Source organism: Barbus barbus (assembly GCF_936440315.1).
Source record: "Barbus barbus genome assembly, chromosome: 4".
NCBI classification, from domain to species: domain Eukaryota; kingdom Metazoa; phylum Chordata; class Actinopteri; order Cypriniformes; family Cyprinidae; genus Barbus; species Barbus barbus.
In genome coordinates this window covers 20,909,617-20,934,641 of record NC_136732.1, presented here as the reverse complement: position 1 = coordinate 20,934,641, position 25,025 = coordinate 20,909,617, and the positions used below count along the sequence as shown (strand labels likewise).

Genomic DNA, 25,025 nt, shown 5'->3' with positions numbered 1-25,025 from the left:
GTTTATTGCAGTCTTAGGTCTTAACGTTTATGCAGGCTTAAAGACCAAACTACCATTTTCCCTACTTGCCGCTCAGAGCTCAGACAATTATAAGTCTGTTTCAAGCATTTTTGGCAGATTTCACAGGATTTCCCTTTGGACTGCACGCCAGAAGCTTAGAGTCCAACTGCCAGTCGATCTTTTAAATATCCATGGATATTTAAAAATGAGTTTTCCTTCACTGTGAACTCTACATTACATTTTCGTGTAGCTTCTAGGCAGGTGCTATCTTTAAAAGCAACTTGCAAAAATATGCATCCACAATTTTGATCAAAGAATTTAATCTCCTAGAGTGTGGTGCTGTATTTCCGGTGAGCATTTGTGCCTAAGTTTGAGAGGTCATTTCAACATTGGAGAGTGAGAACAGCAACACTGCCACATCTAGATAGGTGGGTGCCCTGTATGTGGGAAGATAAGCTAGCTGCAGCAAAAGCCAGCACAGCATGATGTTTTCTCACAGTGTAGGTGCTGTAATGAATGTGAAGTAATGTATCTTTGAGGAGCTCCAGTGCTGGCATGTGTCAGTTATAGTATAAACACGCTTAAAATGCCTAATCTGTTCTCTTTGTTCATATTTTTTTAGGTGTAGAAGGCTTTGTGTGGATGTTTCAGTGTTCATACACTGTATAAAAAATAAATAAATCCTGTTTTTACATAAAGATATTGCAGCTGTGGTTGGATATAGTAAAAATGTTATGTTTGCAGAAAAAACACTGTAATTTTTTACAGTTTAAAACTGTAATAAAAAAAATACTGCTATTAAAATCTCTTTTGTACCTTTAACATAAAATTACTGCTACAAATCCTGTTGTTTTTACATAAAGAAATTGCAGCTGTGGTTGAATATAGTAAAAATGTTAGCATATATTTGCAGAACAACCAGTAAATTTTACAGTTTAAAACTTTAATAAAAAACTACTGCTATTAAAATCTGTTTTGTGCCTTTAACATAAAATTACTGCTGCATTTTCTGTAAAATAACGCAATAAACAACAAAATAAGCCATATAGCATAAATACCTAATATATACTAACAAAAACTATTAAGACATACTTATAAGAAAATTATGTAAACTAAATACCATCAAATGTGAAGTTTCACCCAGGGAAGAATGTCTGGCTACCGTTTTTTTTTTGTTTTTTTTTACTGTAAATAATGAGATGACTGGTTCCTTTTACTTCCAAAAATGGTACATTCAACTTACCTTAAATGTAAGGCTGGATCTATTAAAGTTCCCCCCGTATACAGTTAGGGAACTTGCTGTTAACCAATTACCAGGTTTTACTGTAGCATTTTTACATTGTTTAACAGTTAAAATTGCATTTTACAGTGCTTTTTTTCTACTCATTGTACAGTGCACTTAGTTTAAAACCTATTTAAATGTGCAGGTTTACAGTATACAAACATCTTTCTTGATTTTATACAGCCTCCAAAAACCAAATAAACAAGAAGCTTGCAGGAACTCAAATTTATCAGGAAAATGAAATGCTTACTTTTAACGGATGCTCTGAGCTGGAAACGGTAGAACATGAGGGACGTGATGAATGGAGGGATCTAAAGGAAGGGGACACATCGTTCAGCTCACAAGTCATCTGTTTGTTTCCCTATAAGACATATGTCTTATCCTTGGTTCATATTCAGTAGCGAAAAACATCCATAACTTGTGATAAGTGTATCAATGAACATTTTGAGCATTTTCACGGTAAATATTGCTTTAATGCTTCTATTAGGGAAAACAACAGATAAAGAAATTTCCATTGTTGAATTATTCAGCATACATACCACAAGAACACTACTGAATTCCAGAAATGCGTGCATCCACCCATTTAATCATTCCTCATCTATACAGTCACTCCTGCAATCGGTGCATTAATGTGCTGTAATGTGCATTAAGGTATCTGTCATGAAGAATCACCACTCTTTGCCCAGTGCTATTGTTGCATGGATTAGTCCTGCATCGCTCAGGCCAGTAGAGAGCAGGCATGAGCTGCCCTGTGTAGACCAAAGTTAGTGCTTCTGTCATAAAAATGAGTCATAACAATATAAATGTGATATCAGATATAATAAAAGGAAGACATATATTCATATAATGAGCTGCTGTAATATTCCTCTTATCAGTACTGCTTTCACTGGTGCTGGCACTGCAGGTACTTTTATGAGAGTGACAAACACCTACTGCACTGTAACAGAATGATTTTGTTGTATATGTAAGCTCTAACAAAAAAGAAAAAAAGATTATTGTATGTTTTAAAAGAAAATCATGTTTTGAACGTGCTGTTTGCCGTTTTTTTCTAATTATTTGTGCTTTTTTTTGTTAAGTACACCCCAATCAGAAACTTTGATTATACATAAAATTAAATAGGTTTTAGTGCATTTGAAAAACAAATTCATTAATTAAAGCCATAAAAGTTATTTATACAATAAATGCTATACATATATATATTAGTTTGTGCAAATTAAATTAGATGTATTAGTAATATTATTAGAATATATTTCAACAAAATAAATAAATCGGTACATCGATATTAATCCATCAGCATAATAAATAAATAAATAAAAAATTGCATTCTATTGTGTTTTTTATTATATACTTTTGTTTATTTATTTGTTTTTAAATAAATATGGGTCTAAATAAATGTATTTTTGTTTCTTCTGATTAAAATAGCGTCTAATGTTTCCTCCCCTGTCGTCTTGTAGAAAGCTGTAGACGTAGCAGCAGTTTCTTACTGTAGTATTATTCTGGTTTTTGGATGAGCCCACGGCTGATGCGCACATCACGTCTACTAATCAACGCGACGCGTTACGACTGCGCGCTGCACTCTCAGTCACTGAGAGCAGTCAATGAATATTGATGGCGAGGCTGTTCACTCTCCAGCGCTCAAAGTTAGTGGATTAGCAGTGCGAGGATGGCTGCGTGATACGACATCAGCACCTCGTTTGGATTAAGATCCAGTGTTTGCGCCGATTGCCACTTGAAATCAGTGGTGTGAAGGACAGTGGTGTCAGAATTGCACTCCAGAAGCGGTATCGGGTGCAGACGTGCCCTGCACATCACTTCAGAGACTTTGCTATCTATTTGCCCCTTTTCTTCTAAGATGCCAAGACTTCCATCAACATCAACACCCTCAGTCTACAACCGAGAGGGCTGCTCGTTTGGAAGGACGCCCGACCGCAGCCGTTCTCATCTGCAAGTTCAATCCGATCAATTGTGACAAAGGCTGTCAGCGTCGGAATAAGAAATCAATACTCGAGACGTTCTTCTGGAATTTTAACGATCCGTTTTCCTCAAGCGAAGCGCGCGTGGAGAGCGCGGGATCCTCCTCGCACTTTCAGATGTTTGCGGTGTTGATGGTGACAGATTGTTGTTGTTGAGTGTCCATGCGAGATTTGAGGTGGAAACATGTCTGGCCACTTCTCTGAGAGGGTCGCTGCTATCAGAGATGGCATTTTGGTCCAGCACTTCGGTTTTTACTTCTAAAGTGCCCCGGAAGATCTTATTCATGTTCACCCTGTCCCTTTCTGTCACCTATCTGTTCTATAGCTTGATGAGCTGTTACAACTCCTTCCAGTTCCAGGAGAACTACGTCTATCAGGGGAGGCTCGTGACAGAGGAGACAACTTTTGTTACGCTGAGGGAAAAACTTTACTCGACCTCTTCGCAGGTCTACCTCGACGAGGAGTTCGTCGAGAGAACGGCGACGGAGCAAACCATCGCCGTCTCGAGCGATAGAAATAGCCTGGGGATCGACGAGAGGACGGCGGGATGGGTGCGAGCTCAGGCGGCTACGACGCGCTCCTCCGCCGCGGCTGCTGCTGGAGAGCCCCCAGATTTCAGCACCACGGACAGCGATCTTCGGAGAGCGGTGAACTGCACCTCGGATTACGGGGTTAAAAAATTGCCCCGAGCCATTATAATCGGAGTGAAGAAAGGGGGGACAAGGGCTCTGCTGGAAGCTTTGCGGGTTCATCCCGATGTGCGAGCCGTTGGGAATGAGCCTCACTTCTTTGACAGGAACTACGAGAAGGGGCTGGATTGGTACAGGTGCGCCCTTCACGTTTGTCTGTTGTGTTGTTTATGGGTCAGTGACAGATAAGGATGTCTGATCTCATGACAGAAATCTAGTTTAAAGTTCTTGGAAATGCCACTTCTGTCTTGACTTTACTTTAAAGTGCTTTGAAGAAGTTTTATACCAATTTTTACAAAACATAGGACTTAATCTGAAGCAAAATGCTTATCGTTATTATTATTATTATTATTAATGTTATTATTAAATTTGCAAACATTTTCACACACACACACACACACACACACACACATACAACACAAACACACACACACACACACACACACACACACACACACACACACACACAACACAAACACACACAAACACAAACACATACACACACACACACACACATGAGAATGCAAGAAACCTCTCTGTTTTATGGTTTTCTTGTCACATGACAACAAAATGGCTTCCTTCAAGACAGTGACTGCTTTATAGGATTTATTTATTTATTTTATTAGTTTTATTATATTATTATTTGTATTTGTTAATTTATTTGTATTTTTGATAATTTAAAACAAGAAAATAAAAGACAAAAAAATAATAATAAAAGATTATGCCAAACTGCTGATGCAAAAAGTAATAATTTAATCAGATAAAATTTTTTTTGTAATTTAATAGATCCGGGCAAAGCCCACATATAATCAACACACATCTTGTCATTGACCCATATACAAGGGCTGAGTTCTCTTTCCTTCCTTTACTATAAGAAAGTGCTTGCATTCAGAGATTGCAGACATAATTGACCATTATTGTAATTTTTTTTCAAAATGGTCTAGTAATTCAGAAAAACACGCTTTTAGTACAAAATGTCTTGGTGATCAAAGCTTTTGAAGATGATTCAAAATGATTGTACGACAACTATTCTAAGATGATTGTATGGCTAAATGACAGACATATACATCCAAGCTTAGTACAGTCATAATATAAGAAATAGTATACATCTTTATTTGACAAAAAAAAAAATATTTTGATCAGGCCTACGTATTGCATTTGAGTATGCCTACACTTAATGTAGACTTGGTCATCTGCTTTTGTTTCCCATTGTGAAGTTGAGAGATGCTTTAGTCAGTCAGTAGACTAATACATATGTGATGATTCAAATGCAACCGAGCTCCAGGCTCCAGCGGGTGCTTTTGTCCAGCTTTAACATAATTACTACAGCAGCATGACTGTTTCATTTCATGCCGAATTCATGTTCACAATCATTGCTCAGTAGAGCCAGGTGTAGTGGATGCTCCGTTGAGCGCATTGACTCCCAGGTGTGCTCAAATCATGAGGTGCTTACTCAGGTGTTTGTGCCCCTCAACATGCTTTGACTCATCAGCCTGCGATATTTCCTAGTTTACATTTCTTCACTCTATTTACAATCTGAGCCAGAGCAGGTTATTACAGCCAGGCTGTTTTTCTGTGGATTGCTATTCTACATAGACCTAACATCATTCATAGGCGGTTGCCTATGGTGAGGAGACACTTGTACAAAGAGCATCTGAGGGGTAGAGAATGAATGAGCATTAAGTCACATTGCGGCGTGTGCTGGATCCGCTTAGATCTGCTAGCCTTGGGCTGTGACTCAGAGCTTTGGGGCCAGGCAACATCTGCCGCAATTCACTTCAGAGCGAGTCAAACTCGTAACATTCCTTCATTTGCCTGGGTGCTAACGCGAGATGTTTCATTACGCTTGTTGTGTGGGACTCATTAGACAGGGGGATGACAAGCTTAAATAAATAACACCTAAGAGTGCTTGTGTGTTTTAGTGTCCCTGAGCCTGGAAAATCCCTTAAATTTGTTTCCACATTCGCTTGGAACATGACTTGCAGCTTGGAGGAATATCAAATATGTAATGGACTACCATACTCTCCGAAGGAAACAATATTACATGTGCAATAACTGTCTGGCTAGATGTGCGATACGTTAAAATGAAGCTAAACAAAAATAACAAACTGCAAATAAACTGTATATTATATTATATATATATATATATATATATGATATGTAAAAGATGGGCCTTGAATTTGATAACATCACAACATACACTCAACATTTGTGTTTTCATATTGGCTTTTGAGTCCATAATCTCACCAGATGCTTACAAACTGATTTACATCCACAGAGGTGGCTCATTTCAAACTTAGCTCTGGCTGTAAAGTTTAAACATGCAAAACGTGTAATTCATTACCTTAAAGAATTTGCAGAAGTTTATTATTTCATTTATTCGCCCTCATGCCATTTACAAAACCGTATGGCTTTCTTTATTCTGTGAAACACAAGAGAAAAAGAAGATGCATGTCTCAGTGTTTTGTTTTTGTCTATACACTTGGGAAAATTTACCTCAGTAAAAATAAATATTTATATAATAAAAATTTAAATAATATTTCACAAATAACTATAAATAATGACAAGTAACAAATGTAACATTTTGAAGTTGAAATGTTGAAATATACTCTAACAATTTTATTTGCTACTTCAGAAATTGTTAATTGATAGTGTACATTTAAAATCAATGGTGTTCAACCCATTAACGTTCATTGCAACGACAAAACAATTCTTCAAAATTCCTTCTTTTATGTTCCACAGTAGAGAGAAAGTCATACAGGTTAGGAAAGGTTGATTTTGCAGGTGGTTTATCCCCTTTAATAATATGGATATGAAGGCAACTTGGTTTACAAATATTCTGTATGCAAAGATGCATAGGCAAGCCGGTTTTACATTTTAAAGCCATCATGAATAAATATCCAGTGCTAAAGGCTTTTTGGACTTCATTTGCTGGGCATATGTATCAGGAAAAGTCTGATTCAGTCTTGAAATATGATGGTGCTCCTCCTTTACAGCCTGCCGCAATGTTTAAAAGGCTTGTCAGGGAGGACCGGATGCTCTGTTAAAGTCCTGTCTGCTTTTAAAAGAAGCCTCACTTTTATTGAGTGGGTAATGCATTCCCTCTGTCAAATAATAATAGCTCGGCATCATTAGATGAATTGCACCACTGTTGGGGTCCACTTTTAGATTAAAGGACTGCAGGAAGGTAAAAACGAGAGTGTTAAAGCTGAAGTGTGTAATTTTTGCAGTGTTTTTTTTTTTTTTTTTTTTTTGCAAGATTCATATCCCAGATTACTATGCAGAGACAACTCTCTATGTTAGCCATTTGTAGGGCAAAATATTGCTTTCAGCATCCCAACTCTTGAGTGGTGCTGGGTGATAATATAGTTTACATTTTGCAATGATACAAGCAATCAGATATGCTATATAATGTATGTTATGTATGTGGTTATAATCTGGTATTTAAAAAAAAGAAAAACTAATAGGACATTTGCAGCATTATACAGGCTTCTCTGATCTGTTATTTATTCATTCTATTCAATAGTCCCCATCACAATATTCAGAGCTGGAGATCCTTTGGCTATTTGACCTCAGGAGAGTTTTTCCATCTTTGTGTCTGGTTGTGAGCCTGTAAAAAAGGTGGCCTTTCAAGAGATAGCAAAGAATTAGCATAGCCTACACCAAGGTCTCTTCCTTTTTGTTGGAGATAAAATACATTCTGATCAATGAGAGCTATATGCTGCTAAAGCCCATGCATTGTTCTTGCCCTGTACAAGGCTACACAATGAAGCGCTCTAATTCCACCACCTATTTATTCCCCGGTGCCACTTGTTTCCTGCTTAAGTGTAGAACTTCAGAAATTCACCATTCTTCACAACTTTCTCTAGTTTAAAGGAATCTTGAGAGTTAAAGGCAAGTTAATCTCTATCAGCAGCATCTTGCATACTTGCCCCATAGACTTCCATTGTATGAGCAAAGCTGTTCAAACTGAGAGATGGATAGAAATTACAGTATTTTGTTAGTGGTCATCATTAACATGCCAAAATGTACTATTTGTAGATATTTCCTTATATTGAATTATTCCTAAAAAGGGATAGTTCAACCAATGATGAAAACTCATAATTTACTCACCCTCATATTGTTCCAAAACAATGTTATTTTAGTATTATTGAGATACTATTTTACTGTAGTTTATTAATATTTTTAATTTGTTTTTATTTGTATATCATGTTTTAATTTTAATTTAACTTCCATTTTTAGTAGTTTTGTTTTGTGTTCTTGTCATTTATATAATTTTTTTAAATACGTTCCAAAAACAATGCTATTTTAATATTATTATTAGTTTTGTTAATTATTTTAAATGTTTATATTTTTGTATCATCTGTTTTTATTTAATTTTACTTACATTTTTAATAACTTTGTTTTGTGCTCTTGTCATTTATATTAGTTATTTTAATACATTTATTATTATTATTATTATAGTTTATTAAGCTAAACTAAATGAAAATAATTTTATTTTAAAGAATGATTTCTCAATGAAAAAGGTTTTAAGTTATAAAACAATGCTGTTCGGAATTAGTATTTGGTAAGTACTTGGGCACTTTCTGGTTCAGATGTTAGTAGATCACGTTCATAGTTAATGCGATGAGCTGCACCTGTGGATACTCTCATAGAACAACTGTGTGAATCTGTAGAGAACTGACTTCATACATTCACCTAAAATCCCCTGACACTTTTAAAAATAGCTCTGAAAAGTTAAGTTAGTTGTTAAAAGCTCCAGTGCCATTTGTTTGCAGATGCCACTTGCTTTGATATTAATGCAATGAAATTCATCCGTTTTTAAGTGTGGCTGAAGTGTCCTAATACTTTTAGGGCCACTGGGTGTAGCGAATCATCTGCGAGTTTCTGAGGAGTATGAACAGCATGCAGCGTTGATTCCTTCCCGTCAGAAGCCGAGGCATGAGCCTCTGACAGGAGGAGCGAGTGGCAGACGCAGATCCACTGCTGAGCAAAGCAGGACAGAACCCAAATCCTCCGTTTATCCCTTGTTTACCTTGCCTCAGCACGCCACGCTGCAGTTCAACCCGACTCTCGCCTCCTGACTGCTGGCTCGAAGCTGTGAGAGGAGGTGGGCCGCCTCCCAGCTCAAGCTGGATGCCATCTCTCTCCATACAGCCTAGCCCTTGCACCTCCATGGGACGCCCCAATCTGCCTGCTCCTGATAAGCTTCCGCCAAGGCGTGCAAGGACGCACCTCTGGGTACTCGGATGCCAACGCGGCAGTCGTGGAATTAAACTTTTTAATTAGCAGCATGCCCCTGTGCCTGTCGAGAGCGAGTGGACTGCTGCAGTCAGGTCTGTCTCATCCCCCTATTTCCACTTAATTAAATTCACCAGCACAAGAGAGCCCAGTGACTACAGGAGCTTCTGTCCTGGCACTTCACATGTTTATCGCCCTTCCAGTCATCTTTTGGCTAGGTGCGAACATCGTGCCATTCCAACATTGAGATACAGTCGCTGACGGTTGAAAATCTTGAATGTACTCATGCTATTATTTTGTTTTGACGTATTGATGATATGTAGGCATCTTCCAGGATCCAGCTTTCAGGGTTGCACGGATAGGCACGCACATATTGTTTGGCCCTCCGGAAACAATCCCAGACAGCAGTCTTGACAGTTCAATTACATCTGGGATTTAAAGTCAAAGAGCATTAAGGAGTAAGTATTCACACGGCACCGCAGTCTATGAGAAAGGTTCTTCATGGCCCAAAGAATCAAGGTAAAAAGTGAGCTCATATTGCGGAATTTACTCAGAGGTCGGCCTTCCGGGTTATTCGAGTCCATTTCTTTTGCAGCACCGGAGCTGTTCATGGAATCGCTGCGTTTTATCTTTCAAGGTGGAGAGAGGAAAATCCACCCGCCGTCAAGATTCTGGAATACATCTTTTCTTACTCACCCCTCAACGCCTCGCTCTTTCTGACAGACATCCTTGCTGCGTGCTGGGCTGAATCCTGCAAGAAAGTTTCTGAAGTGATGATCTTCATCCAATTCCACAAGTTTAATTCACTTATGCTAAGAATCTAATTTGTCAATTTAATTTGCAGCCATTAAAATATTGGCATCATCGCACAATCTGCCATTAAAGCACAGCTTCTGCTCGGCTTTGTGTCTGTGGATGAGAACCTGAACTTTGTCCTTGTTGCAAAGCAAATATGGAGGATGGTTAAGCTTTGTTACTTTTTTTTAGCCCCAGTCACTGCCTCAAGAATTTAATTATTTATTTTGAGCCAAAAATAAAGAGTAAACTTAAGTCATTTTGAATTTAAACAAATTCTCTCAGGGATTATTTACTTTCCATGGATTTGCCATGATGTGTTTCCAATCAGAAGGAACAATGATTTCATTCAACAAAGAGCTGGTGTACAGCCATCTTAAAGTCTCTCTGAATAAGAATTCCCTGGGACAAATAGGCATGTCAATCATGCTTGACAAGATTCCAATTTCCTCCCTGCGTTTCCTGCAGCACCCCCTCCCTTTTTGCGTATTGGGTGAGTGATACAGTCTCAAGACACGACCCAAAAACAAGCTAATGCAGTTCAGACAGGAACTTTGACACGTTGAAGCCACGCAACGAGGCCAAACATGCGGCTTTCAGCGTGTCTCACGGCTGCTCCTCTGACCTGACATTTATCGTAGCAGGGCTTTACTGTTCCTCAGAGGAGCTGTAGGGAAGAAAAAAAAATCTGATTCCCTGCTAGGAATGTGACACATGGCTTCACCTGCATCTCTCTGTGACATCTGACACAGTACACAGAAATCCTAATACACCATATGGCTCTGACAGATAGAGAATTCTAGTTAAAGGAATAGTTCCCCCAAAAGTGAAATTTCTGTCATAGTTTTCTCACCTTCATGTTGTTCTACACATATATGCTGTTACTTTGCTGCAGGAATTTTTGAATAATTGTAGTTCAGCTCTTGCCACACAAGAACGGTTCAGAAATTTAAAAATAAATAAATAAAAACAACCTTATAACGTTCCAAACCTGTATGAGTTTTGTTCATCTTTGAAAGAAAAATAAGATATTTTTAATTAAACCTGATATATTTCTGTCCCTCCACTAAAAGTCCATTCACCCAAAAGTGTGATGTTTAAAAATCATCAAAATCATCATTCACCCAAAAGTGTGATGTTTACATCGTACAAGTAATCCATGTGAATCAAGCACTTGAATCCAATTTTTGGGAAAAGACTCTATTTCTTTCTATGATGAACAGATTTCATTTAAGTTTTTATTCACATATACAGTCATGGCCAAAAATATCGGCACCCTTGCAATTCTTTCAGAAAATGCAACACTTCTCTCAGAAAATTGTTCCAATTGCAAATGTTTTGGTATTCACATGCTTATTGTTTTTGTTTGCACTGCAACAACACACAAACAAAAATAGAGAAGAAAAGTCAAACTTGATAAAATTTCACACAGAACTCAAAAATGGACTGCAAACCCAATGCAATTTTTTTTTTAAATAAACATGTGAATACCAAAACAACTGCAACTGCAACAATTTTCTGAGAGAAGAGTTACATTTTCTGACAGAATTGCAAGGGTGCTGATATTTTTTGGCCATGACTGTAAACGTTGATCAGTGCACATAGAGCACATCAAATACGGTCAACAAAAGCTCAAACGTGCTTTTGTGTAACACAAAAGAACAAACCTCATTGGTTCTTGTGTGCAAATGAAGCACATTTGTGCTTCTGTTGATTGTATTTGATAAGCTCTATATGTATGTGCGTTGATCAATGTTTAATCTGAATAAAAGCATACATAAAATCTGTTCATCATATAAAGCAACAGTGTCTCTTCAAAAAACCTGTGTTAAACAGCTTGATATATAAGGATTATTTTATGAACTTTTTGAACCATGAAAGTTTTCAGTAGCCCCTCACTGCAGAACAAAGATCCAGGGGGCGGGGTTGGATCTACATCTAGGGGTTGTAGATGGTAGGTTTAGGAGTGGAGATGGGTAGATTTAGAGGTGGGGATGGGTGGGCTTAGGGATCAGGGGGTGGAGACGGGTAGGTTTAGGTATATGTAAGGTGGGAGGAGTTGCATCTAGATCCAACCACACCCCCTGCATCTTGTGTTCTGCAGTGAGGACCATCTCAAAGTTTTGGTGGACGGGACAGACATTTCTCAGGATTCATTAATAATGTCTTCATTTGTGTTTCACCTGATGTCTGCAATTTTCATGTGACAATTCGGACGGGACTAACATCTCCGTGTTTATTACAGACGTGGGAGGGTCTGTTTTGGACATCTGGGCGTTTCAGAGACTCACGCGCTCTGTATGCCTGCATTGAGTGTAGTCACTCGGATTGAAAGTATAACCAAAGTTTTACTACAAATAGGCCTACCATGGTGAAGCTATATGGCTAGTATAGCAAAACCATGTTTATGTGTGGTTACTTTAGTTTAACTATCGGAGTGTCTATTTACACTAAGTGCAAATAGCCCGTTTTGTTGGCAAAGGCTATTTACACTAACTTCGCCCATTAACATGTGATTGAGTTAGTCAGTTTCAGTGGTGTAGATGATAAGATGCATGCTTTTTGATGCAATCGACCTGAGTTCGAGACCATCTTTTGCCAAACTTTTTTTCTCCCTTTTCAGATCTCATATTGCATCAGAAAGGCATTTATTTTAAATAAAACTGAAGGAAATTATCAAAAAGTTTAAATTAAAGTATCGGGTAGGGTTAGGGTAAGTGTAGGGAGGGCTTTATTGCCCCAATGAGGTGGCATCCGTTTAATAATTTGAATTAAAACTATAATTTACACTAATTAGTGCAAATAGCCACTGCCTTTAACTATTTTAACTATGTATATTATCTTTTTTTAATTTTTTTATTTGTATTAAAAACATGTTTAATTTTCATAAAGGTACATATGTAATTCAAACATTTTGTAATTGAGTGCAGAAATTAAGCTGAGTAACGTTAATCTTACCTGACGCTGATGCTACAATTGCCAGTCTTAACAGTTTACGTGATCTGGCTCTTGATTTTATTATTGTTATTTTTATTTTATTTCTTTGCTGGGAGGCAAACATATAAAAAATGAGAGCGTCTACGGTAGTTCACGTTGGCCAAAACACAAGGAAACACTTTGTGAATTTGCCACCGCGGGTATTTTCTGACTTTCGCTTTCGGACAGGATTAGTCTCAGAGGATCACTGACTTGCTGAAAAACAGTAGGTAATTTCCTTTTGAATTATAACAGGTTGTGTGATAAAAACACAGACGTTGCAGATTCTGATGGGTTTATTATAGCTAAGTATGTCTGTGAAACACAAATTTCTCTAATGACTCCCTGTAAAACTAGTCCAGTCCGAATAGGGCTAAAGATGAACACAAGTCTTATGGGTTTGGAATGGCTTAAGAGTGAGTAAATGGTGACAGAATTTTCATTTTAGGGTGAGCTTTCTCTTTAAAAAAAATACAAAAGCAGCATAAATGTGAGACATACTGTATATTTTCAAATGCTCTGAAGTCTGTTCCTCAGAAAAGCTTATTATTTGGCTTCAAAAAAAAGTTACTCTTACAATCCTTTATGGTGCTTTTTTGTATATTTTTTGGTCTTGACATCACTGGTTCACTATGAACTTGTTCTTTGAGATTCTATACAAAATTCTTCCTAAAAACTGTTTGTGTTCCATGGAAATGATAAAACCATATGGCTTTGGACCAGCAAGAAGAAATAGTGACAAAATGTAAATTTTTTGGCTGAACTATTCTGTTTAACAGTTTACCAGGGGAACGCTAAATTGCAAATTAAGGCTTTCTCCGTTTTGCAAACAGCCGAATGTAAACAAACAAACGAGAAAGGCAGCTTTTTAGCAATGCTGCTTTGGGAATGATCTGTGACATAGCTCACACCACCCGTTTCTTCAATAATATACGCAGCTTAGAAGATTGTGACAGGCTTAATTCAATTATGGCGACGAGATGTGCTTACACTGCGTAGGTGTGAGCTAATTCCTCTGTTAACACCCCTGAGTCACTGTCACAAACAAAGACAAACACATTCATTGGCTTCCAGAAGCTTGTTTGCTGTGATTGTCCATCGCCTTTGACGTTTCTCATTGCTTTCTGTTGTTTATTTATTCATGTGTTCTTCCTTGCCTGAAATCACCATGAGGTATTCAACTAGAATAATTTTAGCATAGTGTGAAACAATGTAGGGATGGTATTTTGGAAGTGTAAACCGACTGCAACAGTTTCAACATACTGGGTTCTGATGGTTAGATTCTGTTCTTATGTGACTTTGAATATGTTTTTTAGGAACTTTTCCTGTGCCATTGTCTATTGAGGTTTCAAGTTGCCCGCCATCAATTATATGCATACGCCATTAATCAAACACCTCATGAGAATGTCTCGCAATATCAGCTCAGCTAACAATAGTTTTTATGCAGCAGCTGCCACATATTCCAAGTGTCCTTTGAGATCTGGACTAAGCTGATGTTATGAAAAAGGATGCTTTTAAAGGATTATGTTAATTGCTAATTGGTGTATCAGAAGGTGATTGTTTGCTTGTGTAATTTGGATTATTGCCATTTGTGATGTTTGGGCCATGACATGCTTTGCTTGTTCTGTGCCTGCCTAGTAACAGTATAGATGGCAAGTGTTGCTTTTTATAATGCATTTAAACTGTATTTAATTTCTTGACAATGATTGTAAATTAATATAAATGTTTGGACGAATGCCCCAAGTGTTTGGAAGGGAATGAATTGGAGTCACCCCCAATTACATTTTGTGTAATTTTTTAGTAAAAATAAAACTCTGTCTTTCATTTAAATACCACATGCGAACATAAACAACTGTAGTGGACTTTTCTGGCTTAAATGAACCTGAAAATGTTTGTTGCACAGCAAGTCTTGGTTCTGGAAGCATTTCCTCCCCATTCATTTTCTCAATAGGGAATATATATTTTTTTAAGTGTAATTAAAAAATGCAAATGCATGCGTTAAATCAACCAGATCTGAGATGAAAATGTACCAACTAAGTGTGCTTAATGTGAAAATACATCTTTATGAAAAATTAACTGCAAATGGTTGAAGCATTGTGCATGGCATATTTAAATCATAAATAAGATAATATATCTATCTTTACATCTAAACAGCACAACCATTTTCAACACTGATAGAAATTATTCTTGAGCAGCAAGTCAGCATATTAATATGATTTCTGGAGGATCGTGTGACACTGAAGACTGGAGTAATTATGCAGAAAATTCAGCTTTACCATCACAGGAAGAAATCATTGCTGTAAAATATCGAAACAAGTTATTTTGAACTTTAATAATATTTCACAATATTACTGTTTTTACTATTTTTTGATCAAATAAATGCAGCTGTGGTGAGCATAAAATACTTTATATAGACCTGAAATGTTGAATGGTATATATGTATAGAAATAAATGTTATTTGTGTACAGAGACTAATGTATAAAAGTGTTGTAGATTAGATAGCAGAGTGTATTTCTGTTAAATGTTCCTTATTATGTCTTGTTAAAGACTCTCACTTCCTGTTCGTTTTTTTTCTGTTTGTTTGTTTTTTGTTTTTTTGGTTAATCAGCTAGTCATTGCAGTCATTGTTCCCCAGGTGTTCTTTGTTAGCCCTCTGTGTATTTATACCTCAGTGTTGCCCTTGGTCAGGGTCTGGTGTTGTCCCTTGTGGATGTTTCATATGTTGTTGTTCAGTTAGTGCCTGCCTTGCCCTTTGTTTGGATATAGGCTACTATATTTTTGCCCATGTCTCCCTTTGCCTGGATTTATTTTTGTTTAGTTTGTTAATAAATGTTTTATGTTGCAATTGGATCATACTCTCCATCTTTCTGAATCAGCCCTTGTTACAATATCAATCAATTACAACACTGACAGTGCTTCACAGAGTGGGTAGTTACTGCTGAGCTCTTGGAACCTGATTTGTTTGCTTCGAATCTGTAGCTGGTCGATTTTTCTTTCTTTACTATTTATGATTCCTCACCTGTTACTTTGCTATTAAATATTTACATTTTTAAGTTCAAATTAAGCAGACTGACAGCTTGAGCAGACACACGCAGTCGTTTAATGACCTCTGAGCTCATAGTATATGTACAGTACGTCTTGAAAGGTTTCTATAGAATTGTTGCAATTTTCTCTATGGAGACAAATAATAGGAATTTTATTTTCAGAACCCAACTGTTGCACTATATTGCACACCCTTCTGTGATTATGCTATTTTTCAAGATTTCGAAGCGTCTTTGTGTAAAAGGAAACATTTTTGAATACCTGCACTGTTCAAAATGAGGTATAAAAATGAGCTTTCCAGTTTGTATGAAACAAACTGGGAAATTGAGGGAGAATTATTCCACTGGATGAGGTACTTTAAATGATCTTTGTTCACCACTGATCTTCTTTTAAATTCTCTCCCAGCTTTAGTCACTTTAGTCCTTTTATCTCAGGTTATTACACATTTTCATGATTTAAAACAACAGATGGAATAAACTAATGTGGAAGAAATAATAAAATCTCTCTCCCCTCAGACGTGCAGTTCAGGCTGTCAGCATGTTGCCGAATTGGTGATCTCCACTCAGTTACTCATGCCACACTTTTTAACGTGTTTGCAGTGATGCAGACTCGCTCTTCACGGCCATCCACCCCCATTTTTCCTCTCGCCTGCCTCTATACATATTTGAAAGCACCTAAACTCTTTCTTTTGTAATACTTGTGCATTTTTAACCTGAAAAACACAGTCGGAAATGTCTTAACAAGCAAAGTTTTAATTGATCATCCCGATGAGCAATAAACCCGATTCTCTGTCCTGCTCATTCAAGATCACTTTCCAATCACAGCTTCCATATACTCAGTCCTCCGGTTGCTTTAAAAGGCCAACAAACCATGAAAGCGCATCTGGGCAGAGGTGAGAAGGTAGCAGTGCTGTAACTAATGGGTTTATTTAATTTAATTTACTGCATCAGCCTGGGATCACAAGAGCCATGCGGGCCGGAGAGAGATTGAGGTTGCTGTGGGAAAGAAAGAAAGATTAACCCTCTTTTTAAAAGGGTAAAATTCGCTCTCATGTCATGCTGGATTTTCCTGCAGAGATATGGCACTGTATAACTTGGCAGAACTAAATGAATACAGGTTTGTGGAGGAATGGGGCTCTCTAGTTTATTTCTGACAAGCCTCCTAATCAATGTCACGCTGGGGGCGCGCGTGCCGGGTCGAGAATCGTTCAGAAATGAAAGCTTTGTAAACATGTCCTCAGATGGATGGAAAGGAGCGTATGCCGCAACGACTGCCACTCAATGCAAAACACACACATGCATGACCATCATACGTGAAGGAGGCAGCCGGAGAAAAATGGCTTTGGTTACTGAATGATAGAATATCACGGTCATGGTCAAGTATGTGTTGTAGTCATTAACACTCACTAATTAGGGACTCGCCTGTGATGCTGCTATTGTGCTTACGTGTCAGTGCATATCTCTTTCGGTGCATGCTGTCCCCAATTAAAAGGCGGAAAAAAGGAAAATGTCTCAGAATTTCTAATGCAATCTGTGGAATGTAAATGAAGCAATCCCAGCAGCCCTTGGGTTTGCATAGACACAGTTCCTGCTGAATCGCTTGCACGGAGCTGCGTTTTGGAATAAACCGGCCGAACACATGTGCGCTCCACCTTGGGTAAATCCAACAAACGCTTCGGGGCGCAGAAAATGAATGTGGCATGATAATTAGTTAACCAACAGAGCGTTGCCAGATGAGGGAATGTTTTGCCTAGTGTTTAATAACAGATTGTTTAATTTGTGATGCTTGTAATGTGCCCATTTCTTCATAACGTGTTGGCGTTTTTTGACAATTCTTTCTGTTCTTTACCTCCTCGCAAACATATTTGATGTTCTCTTCTCGACATTTTTGGTTTGAGGTGTCGAAATGTTGTAAACCATTCTCAGCGCTGATAGATGCCTAGGGCTGATGCATGTTGAGACAGTGAATTTCTGTTTGCTTAGTTCCCTTAGAATTTGCCTTTGGCTGACTGTGTCATGCTAAGATTTTCATCCTACATACACACACAGGGTTTGTGGGATTTCACTATCGTTGGGTGCATTCGTGCAACCTTTGTAGCTATGGATGGTGATGGTTGACAGGATTATTTGACATCAAGTACCACTGGGCCACTGTGAAAGCTGAGGATGGGATTCATACAGTCGGTTACGGCAAGTGGCATTTGAGCACAGACAACACACAGAGTTGCATTTTGATTTGAAACACAATCCTAAATGGAAAACTCAAGGTCAGTTTGCCATTTCTAGTTGAGAAACAGTCAATCGCATGAATAAAACAGCCAGACAGCAACAGCGGCATGCCAAATTATATCAACAACATTGTAAATAAATTTGAACAAACTCCTGTGTTGATGCAAATGTATCAGAAAATTCGCCAACACTTTATTTTAAGGACCAATTCTCACTATTAGCTGGCTGCTTATTAGCATGCATATTACTAGCACATTGGCTGTTTATTAAAGCACATATTATTGCCTTATTCTGCATGACCATATTTTAGATCCCTTAATCGTACCCCATAGCTAAACTTAACAGCTACCTTAAAAACTATTAATAAGCCAAAAATTTGCAGTTTATTGAGAGAAAACTCTTAATTAATAGCAATTTTCTACACATTTTTTTTTTTACACATTTTTGTTAATATTTTGAATATTTTTAAAAGTGTTGTAGAATAGAGTTTATATATGTTAAATGTTCCTTTTGTATTGTTAAAACTGTTCTCTAACTTCCTGTTCCGTGTAGCATTTTGTAGTCAGTTTGTAGTTTTTTTTTATTTTCTTTGTTTTTGTTAAACTGTTAATCAAACATTCATCATGAGTTTTGTATTTCATATTTTACTTACATCAAATTGAACTTAATGAAGAGGATAAATATTGAAATGTTAACCGAAATAAAAAAATGTAGTTTATTTTTAATATTTTATAAGTTCTTATTTGTTTTATTTCATATAACAACAATCTTGATTAATACAAATTTAAATAGCCATAAGGTGTGTGTGTGTGTGTGTGTGTGTGTGTGTGTGTGTGTGTGTGTATGTGTGTGTGTGTGTGTGTGTGACCAAATGTCCCCACAAGGATAGAAAAACCTTTACATTTTGACCAAAAATTCCCCACAAGGGGGAAAAAAAAGATAAAAAATAGTAAATTATGTTTATCTGAAAGTGTAACAATGCAAACAGGTTTTCTGTAAAGGGGAAGGTTTAGGGTTAGGGGATAGAACATCAGTATACAATAAATAGAAGTCTATGGAAAGTCCCCACAATTCACAAAAACGCACACAAACGTGTGGTGTTCGGATTTTATATTTGAAATAAATAAAATTATGATATTACAGTCTTTTCAATCATATGAACAGTAGAGTCAATGAGGTAAAATGTCCCCGCCACCTATAATTTTTAATGTATTAGATTAATTGAAATAGGTTGTAGCATGCTTAACATTGAGTCTTGAAGTGCTTACGATTTAAAACCATGTTATACACACTTGCGCCTGTAATCTTCCCAATAGTTTGATTAAATACACCCTCAGCTATCGAATCAATACAGATCTGTGGTCATGGCATACTGGCTCACGCTGTATTGTTTTGTTTCAATATTTATCTTACAATAGAATGTATGATGCAAGAAATAGATATTGCAGAGGGAAAGTTGGTTCATCAATTCTCTACTTTTAATTCATGTACTGTATACTGCATTTGCCTGGATAACTTTAGTCTGGGGACTGAGGGAATGAAGTCATGGAGGAATAAATGCACGGAGATTAAAAACATTTGTTGTTTAGGGCACTTGACATCCCACATGTGATGCTTCACATTAGTCTGATGTAACCAATGTATCATAAAAACTAAGGGAAGCAGTACATACTGTATGATAGATTCACAATGAAGTTAGAAAGTAGTTGTAGAATACATGGCTTTAAAAGAGAGGTCACATGAATATGGGTGCATATAAGTTGCTGAAGCAAACCTGAAAATTTGGACAGCATTCTATTTATGTTAATGGTACTATACACCAGAAAGTGACATGGGAATGAAACGACATGCCTAAAGCAAAAGAAGCCCCACTGTGCTTTGCATGTCCCTTTCACCGCGTTTATTTTATAGCTCTTATTTGATTCTGTCCCTGACACTTTTCTTTTTGCCTTTTGCATTATTCTCAAATGAAAGTCCACCACGTGTTTTGTCAATTATGGAAACTCAGTGAAGCAGTCCTGTTGTGATAATGAATGTAATCAAGCCTCCCGTGGCACAAGGACAATAACAGAAATTTTCGTCAGTCAATGTGCTGCTTAGCATTGTAAGCTACACTAAAAGTGACCACAGCTCCGACACAGAGTGCTTATGGTAGACGCATTTCAGACAAAGCCACTTTATTTTACCCATTGATTCTGGCTTTGGAAATGCTCAAATTCTAAGCACCAATCAGGCATGGTCCAAGCAAGCTTTTATGATATCCACCCACATGCTCTTACCCAGTGTCTGTCAAAATGAAAATAGACATCTGTCACAAAATCACTGTGAATGCAAGTGAAACACAGAAATCTGTGTAGATCTTTAAATCTTTAATGGCTCTTGTTGTATTTTTATTTGATATATTTCATTAATTTTGCTTTATAGTTGAAAATGTTATTGATGCTGCATTGTAGGTTCGGCAGATCAGCGTGTTGTTTTAGGTATCATCAGTTAACAGATTAGTTCACCCAAATAGGAAAATCTGTCATCCTTTACTCACCCTCATGTCGAGCCAAGCTGCAAGCTTATACAAACCTGTCACATCAAGTGATGCCAAATGGCAGTCACTTCTCTCGTAGCTAAACACAATGAATATGTGGATGCATGAATGAGATTTGAGAGTAACATGAAAGGTGGAGGATTATCACGGCACTTTTTCCCCCTTTGGAGCTTGACTCTGATCACTGTATATTTTTGTTGTATGTGAATAAGTAGTTTGGAAATGCTTTAAAATTACTTATTATTTTGTTTTGGTTTATGTTTCGTTTCGTTTTGGTTTTGTTAGGGCAAACTTACAAATGACGAAAACATAGATCAATATATTTTTTGGTTTTTGTTAACAAAAATAAAACGGAAAATATATTTAACTATATTTAATAAATAAATAAATAAAAGTTTATTTGAGCTATTTGCCAAGGAAACATTTCACATTTTCTCAACAAAATAAACTAAGACCAATAATAATAATAATAATAATAATGATAATAAATACTATATTTGTTTAGTTTTGTTTTTAGGGAAAACTTATTGCCCTTATTGTCATTGAAAAATATTCCTGAAACTTTAATATTAAAGTTAATTCAGAAAATATAAAATAAAATATAGTTCAAAATATTAACAAAAACTATAATAGCACATCAGTGATGCCAAAATAACATGTTTTTTATAGCAAATTTGGACCACTATTCAAACCTGGAATTTTTTGTTGCTTTTATAATCCACTAGGCTAAAAATATGAGACCTTTGAAACATATATAGCTGGTTTTGTAATGAGAAATGTAAATAAAAAGGTTCTGCAGTGGTGTCTTGCTGTAAAACCCATGTTGCCGCTAATTAGAACCTTTTATTTTTAAGAGCGACCACTTATAGTCACAGCATTAACATCTGTGATCTGCGCTCAGGGCATTAACCTGGGTCTCAGTTTGATGGACATGCGCTTCGAATCAGCTCTGAGCAGAGCTCACCCAGAGGCTCTGCAGAGATCTTCTTCACATCTCAGTCAACCGCGGCAGGTCACTGCCCTAATATGGCAGATTAAAACCCAATATTAATTCTCCTTCCTGTGCTGCTGGAAACCTGAGCCGTTTACTTGTTGTGTCTGGGGTGTGTTTGTTTTGGCCGAGGTGCTTCGCCTCTGCTATCCTTTTTATTAAAACAGGCTCTAATGCCTTGATTTAATGCACTTCCAGAGGTCAGATATTGCGCTGGCAGCCACAGAACACTTCCTTCCTCCCTGCCCCATTAATAACAGTAAACAAATCAGGGATGTGCCATAAATTTTCTCTCCTGTATATTAGAGCAACTTGGATGTGAGATGTGGACATGTTTATTACGAGAGTAGAGCATTACTCCCGTGCAGCTCCAGCGAGGGTGTGACTGGGTATGTGTGTGTGTTTCTTTATCTCTCACTCTCACATGTCATTTGTATATGCTCCGTTTCATCTGAAATTACATACAATATTCCCTTATGGCTAGAGCGAGTCCATCTTAGATTCATGCTATGTGTTTTTTTGCCTGGACATCAATGATTTTATTAATGCACTGTAAGTGAGCATGACTCTTTAGAATAAAGGATCTATTTAGATTCCCAAAGGACCATAAGACAGCCTTGTTAAGATACAGAAATACTCTTTAGCTAATCATTTTTGGAGCTTTGGTCTAGTGGATAGAGTTGGCCATCGTGACTTTGAATCTAGTTTATATTTAATAATGTTCAACCTATGTTCCTCACACACATTCAAAGACCCAGAAGTGCTTTACTGCACAAAATGGCTGATGATAAGAGGTTTCTTTGCTGAACCTAAAGTGCTGCAAAGAACTGCTGAAGAAACACTATTTTAAGAGTGAAAAGTAGCATCCCAGGTCATTCTAGAAAACGGCATTATATTGGCTATATGTGTCTGTGTACTTTCTCAACTGCTAGAACCTGGCGCTAGCAAGAGCAAAGCGCTGCCTGGGTCAGATTTCCTGGAAACACACTTTCTGGTGAGTTTCTGCCTTAAATGCATTGTCGCTTTAGATAACAGTGTCTGGCAAATGTGATGCAAATATTATGATGTAACAGTGACCCTCAACTTAGTTCCATAAGCATTTTTCTTATTCATTGTCTCAACAGGGATTCACTGAAATTCTTCAATAAAGATGTCTAAGACATAAACTAAATCAAGTAGCTCTAAGATGAAGCACAATATTATAAACATTGATTTGAAGCACAATTTCAAAACCACAAACAAGACAAAGCTACGAGACTGAGCATTTACCATTCAAAAGTTTAATGGCTGTAAATTTTTTTTAAAAGGTTTTGAAAAAAAAAAGCCTCTTCACCATGGCTGAATTTATTTGGTTAAAATACAGTTATTTAGGAAAGGGAAGTGGTGTGTGGCCAAGTATGGTGACCCATACTCAGAATTTGTGCTCTGCATTTAACCCATCCAAGTGTAAACACAGTAGTGAACATACACCCGGAGCAGTGGGCAGCCAATGCTGCAGCACCCGGGGAGCAGTCGGGGGTTCAGTGCCTTGCTCAAGAGTCTCACCTCAGTCGTGGTATTGAGGGTGGAGAGAGTGGTGGTTATTCACTCCCCCCACCTATACAATCCCTGCCGGACCTGAGACTCGAACCCACGACCTTCAGGTTACAAGTCCAACTCTCTATCCATTAGGCCACAACTGCCCAAAAAACTTCATTCTGTCATTCTTAAACTTCATTCTTCATTTAAAATAACTGGTTAAATTTGAATATATTTTATTCCTGTGATGCAAGCTGAATTTCCAGCATCATTACTCCAGCCTTCAGTGTCACATTATCCTTCAGAAATCATTCTGATATACTGATTTTCTGCTTAACAAACATTTTACTGTTTGTAAACTGTGATACTTCCCACTTTTTTAACATTACAAATGTCTTTGCTGTAGTTTACCGCTTCCTTGCTGAATAAAAATGATAATTATGAAAATATAATGTAAAATAATCCTTGTCGGGCCTTTTTTTTTTTTGCTCCCCATGAGGAAACAAGCTTAAGTTTTTTGAAAATCTAAAAATGCTGAAAGTTTCCTGTGGATAGAAAATACTATTTGTACAGTATAAAAACCACATGCCTATATCATCATATCATTATGTCTATATGAAATGTCCCCATAAAACATGGAAACCGTGTGTGTGTATGTTCACCAGCGTGCATGTGAACATAGATCTCTGTTCAGGATAGAGGAGAATATTCTCAAGCATGTCTATTAAACATTTTTGTTTAATAATGAAGCTGAAATCACATTTACTTGTGGCATTTTAAGGAAGTGCATCTTTGGTTGAAAAGTTTATACATTATCATTAAAAATCAATATCTCTGTGGAGAATATGAATCATACAGTTGTGCTCAATTTCACGTTCATATAATCAATATAATTACCATACTACCAACTTAATAGCAATTAGCTTATATATAAAGCAGCCACATTTGTATCATCCACTAAATGAGATGATCAAGCTACTTTTGTGTTAAATTCTATATGGTTACTATTACTAACGGTTTAAGAACTCATGGGATTGAAAGGAACATTGAGAGGGAAAAGGATGTTAGTATCAGCAGATCACTGGTTACCAGCTGGTTTCTTAGTGTTACAGCTGAAGGCAGGTACCTTTGCATCTACAGTAGTAGAGAACGGCTCCCATCTCTCACTTTCCTTTTAAACTCTCATGAAACCTGGAGACATTTTTCCCACTCTCACATCTTCCTGTTTGAGTAACAGCTGCAGTAGTAGAGATTAATGATTAATTAGTGCTTTCAGTTTTGCATTTACAATGAACTAAAGCGAATCAAATGTATGTGTTTCATTTGCAGCTGTAATTCGCGGTCATTCTGTGCATTCAGCTGTTGTATTGAAGGAATTAAGCATTCACAGGGTGCGGCTGGATTCATTAATGTCCAACTGAACTAAAGCTAATGAGATACAGCAATGTCCAATTCCACTGAAATCCACAAAGATGGTCATATTTACACAGTATATAAACAAACATAAAGTGTGAAAACAAGGTAATTCTTAAGGAGTTCATTAGTTCATAATTTCTAGCATTAGAGACTATCTTCTTAGAGTGTTTCCATGACTACAAGACTGCTTGATAGAATAGTCTGTAATGACTCACCATCTCATTGTATTCATTTGGCTCAAGGTCTGTGTATTTCTAGTACACAATGTTTCTGTCAGTCTATTAATGAATAAATGATCTCAGTCATTCATCTCCAGACGCTGTAATGACTTGTGT

At 37.1% G+C, this 25,025-nt stretch overlaps 1 protein-coding gene across 1 annotated transcript in view; it reads left to right on the top strand.

Annotated features, from left to right (window-relative positions):
* Positions 1–3,443: 3,443 nt before the first annotated feature.
* Positions 3,444–25,025, top strand: part of LOC306868912 (heparan sulfate glucosamine 3-O-sulfotransferase 4-like) — a gene marked incomplete at its 3' end in the record, with an annotated part of 118,148 nt that continues 96,566 nt past the window's right edge. Inside the window, exon 1 of the mRNA XM_079415384.1 lies at positions 3,444–4,081. Coding sequence (XP_079271510.1) covers positions 3,480–4,081 — 602 coding nt within the window. The 5' untranslated portion in view covers positions 3,444–3,479. The remainder of the gene's footprint in view (positions 4,082–25,025) is intronic.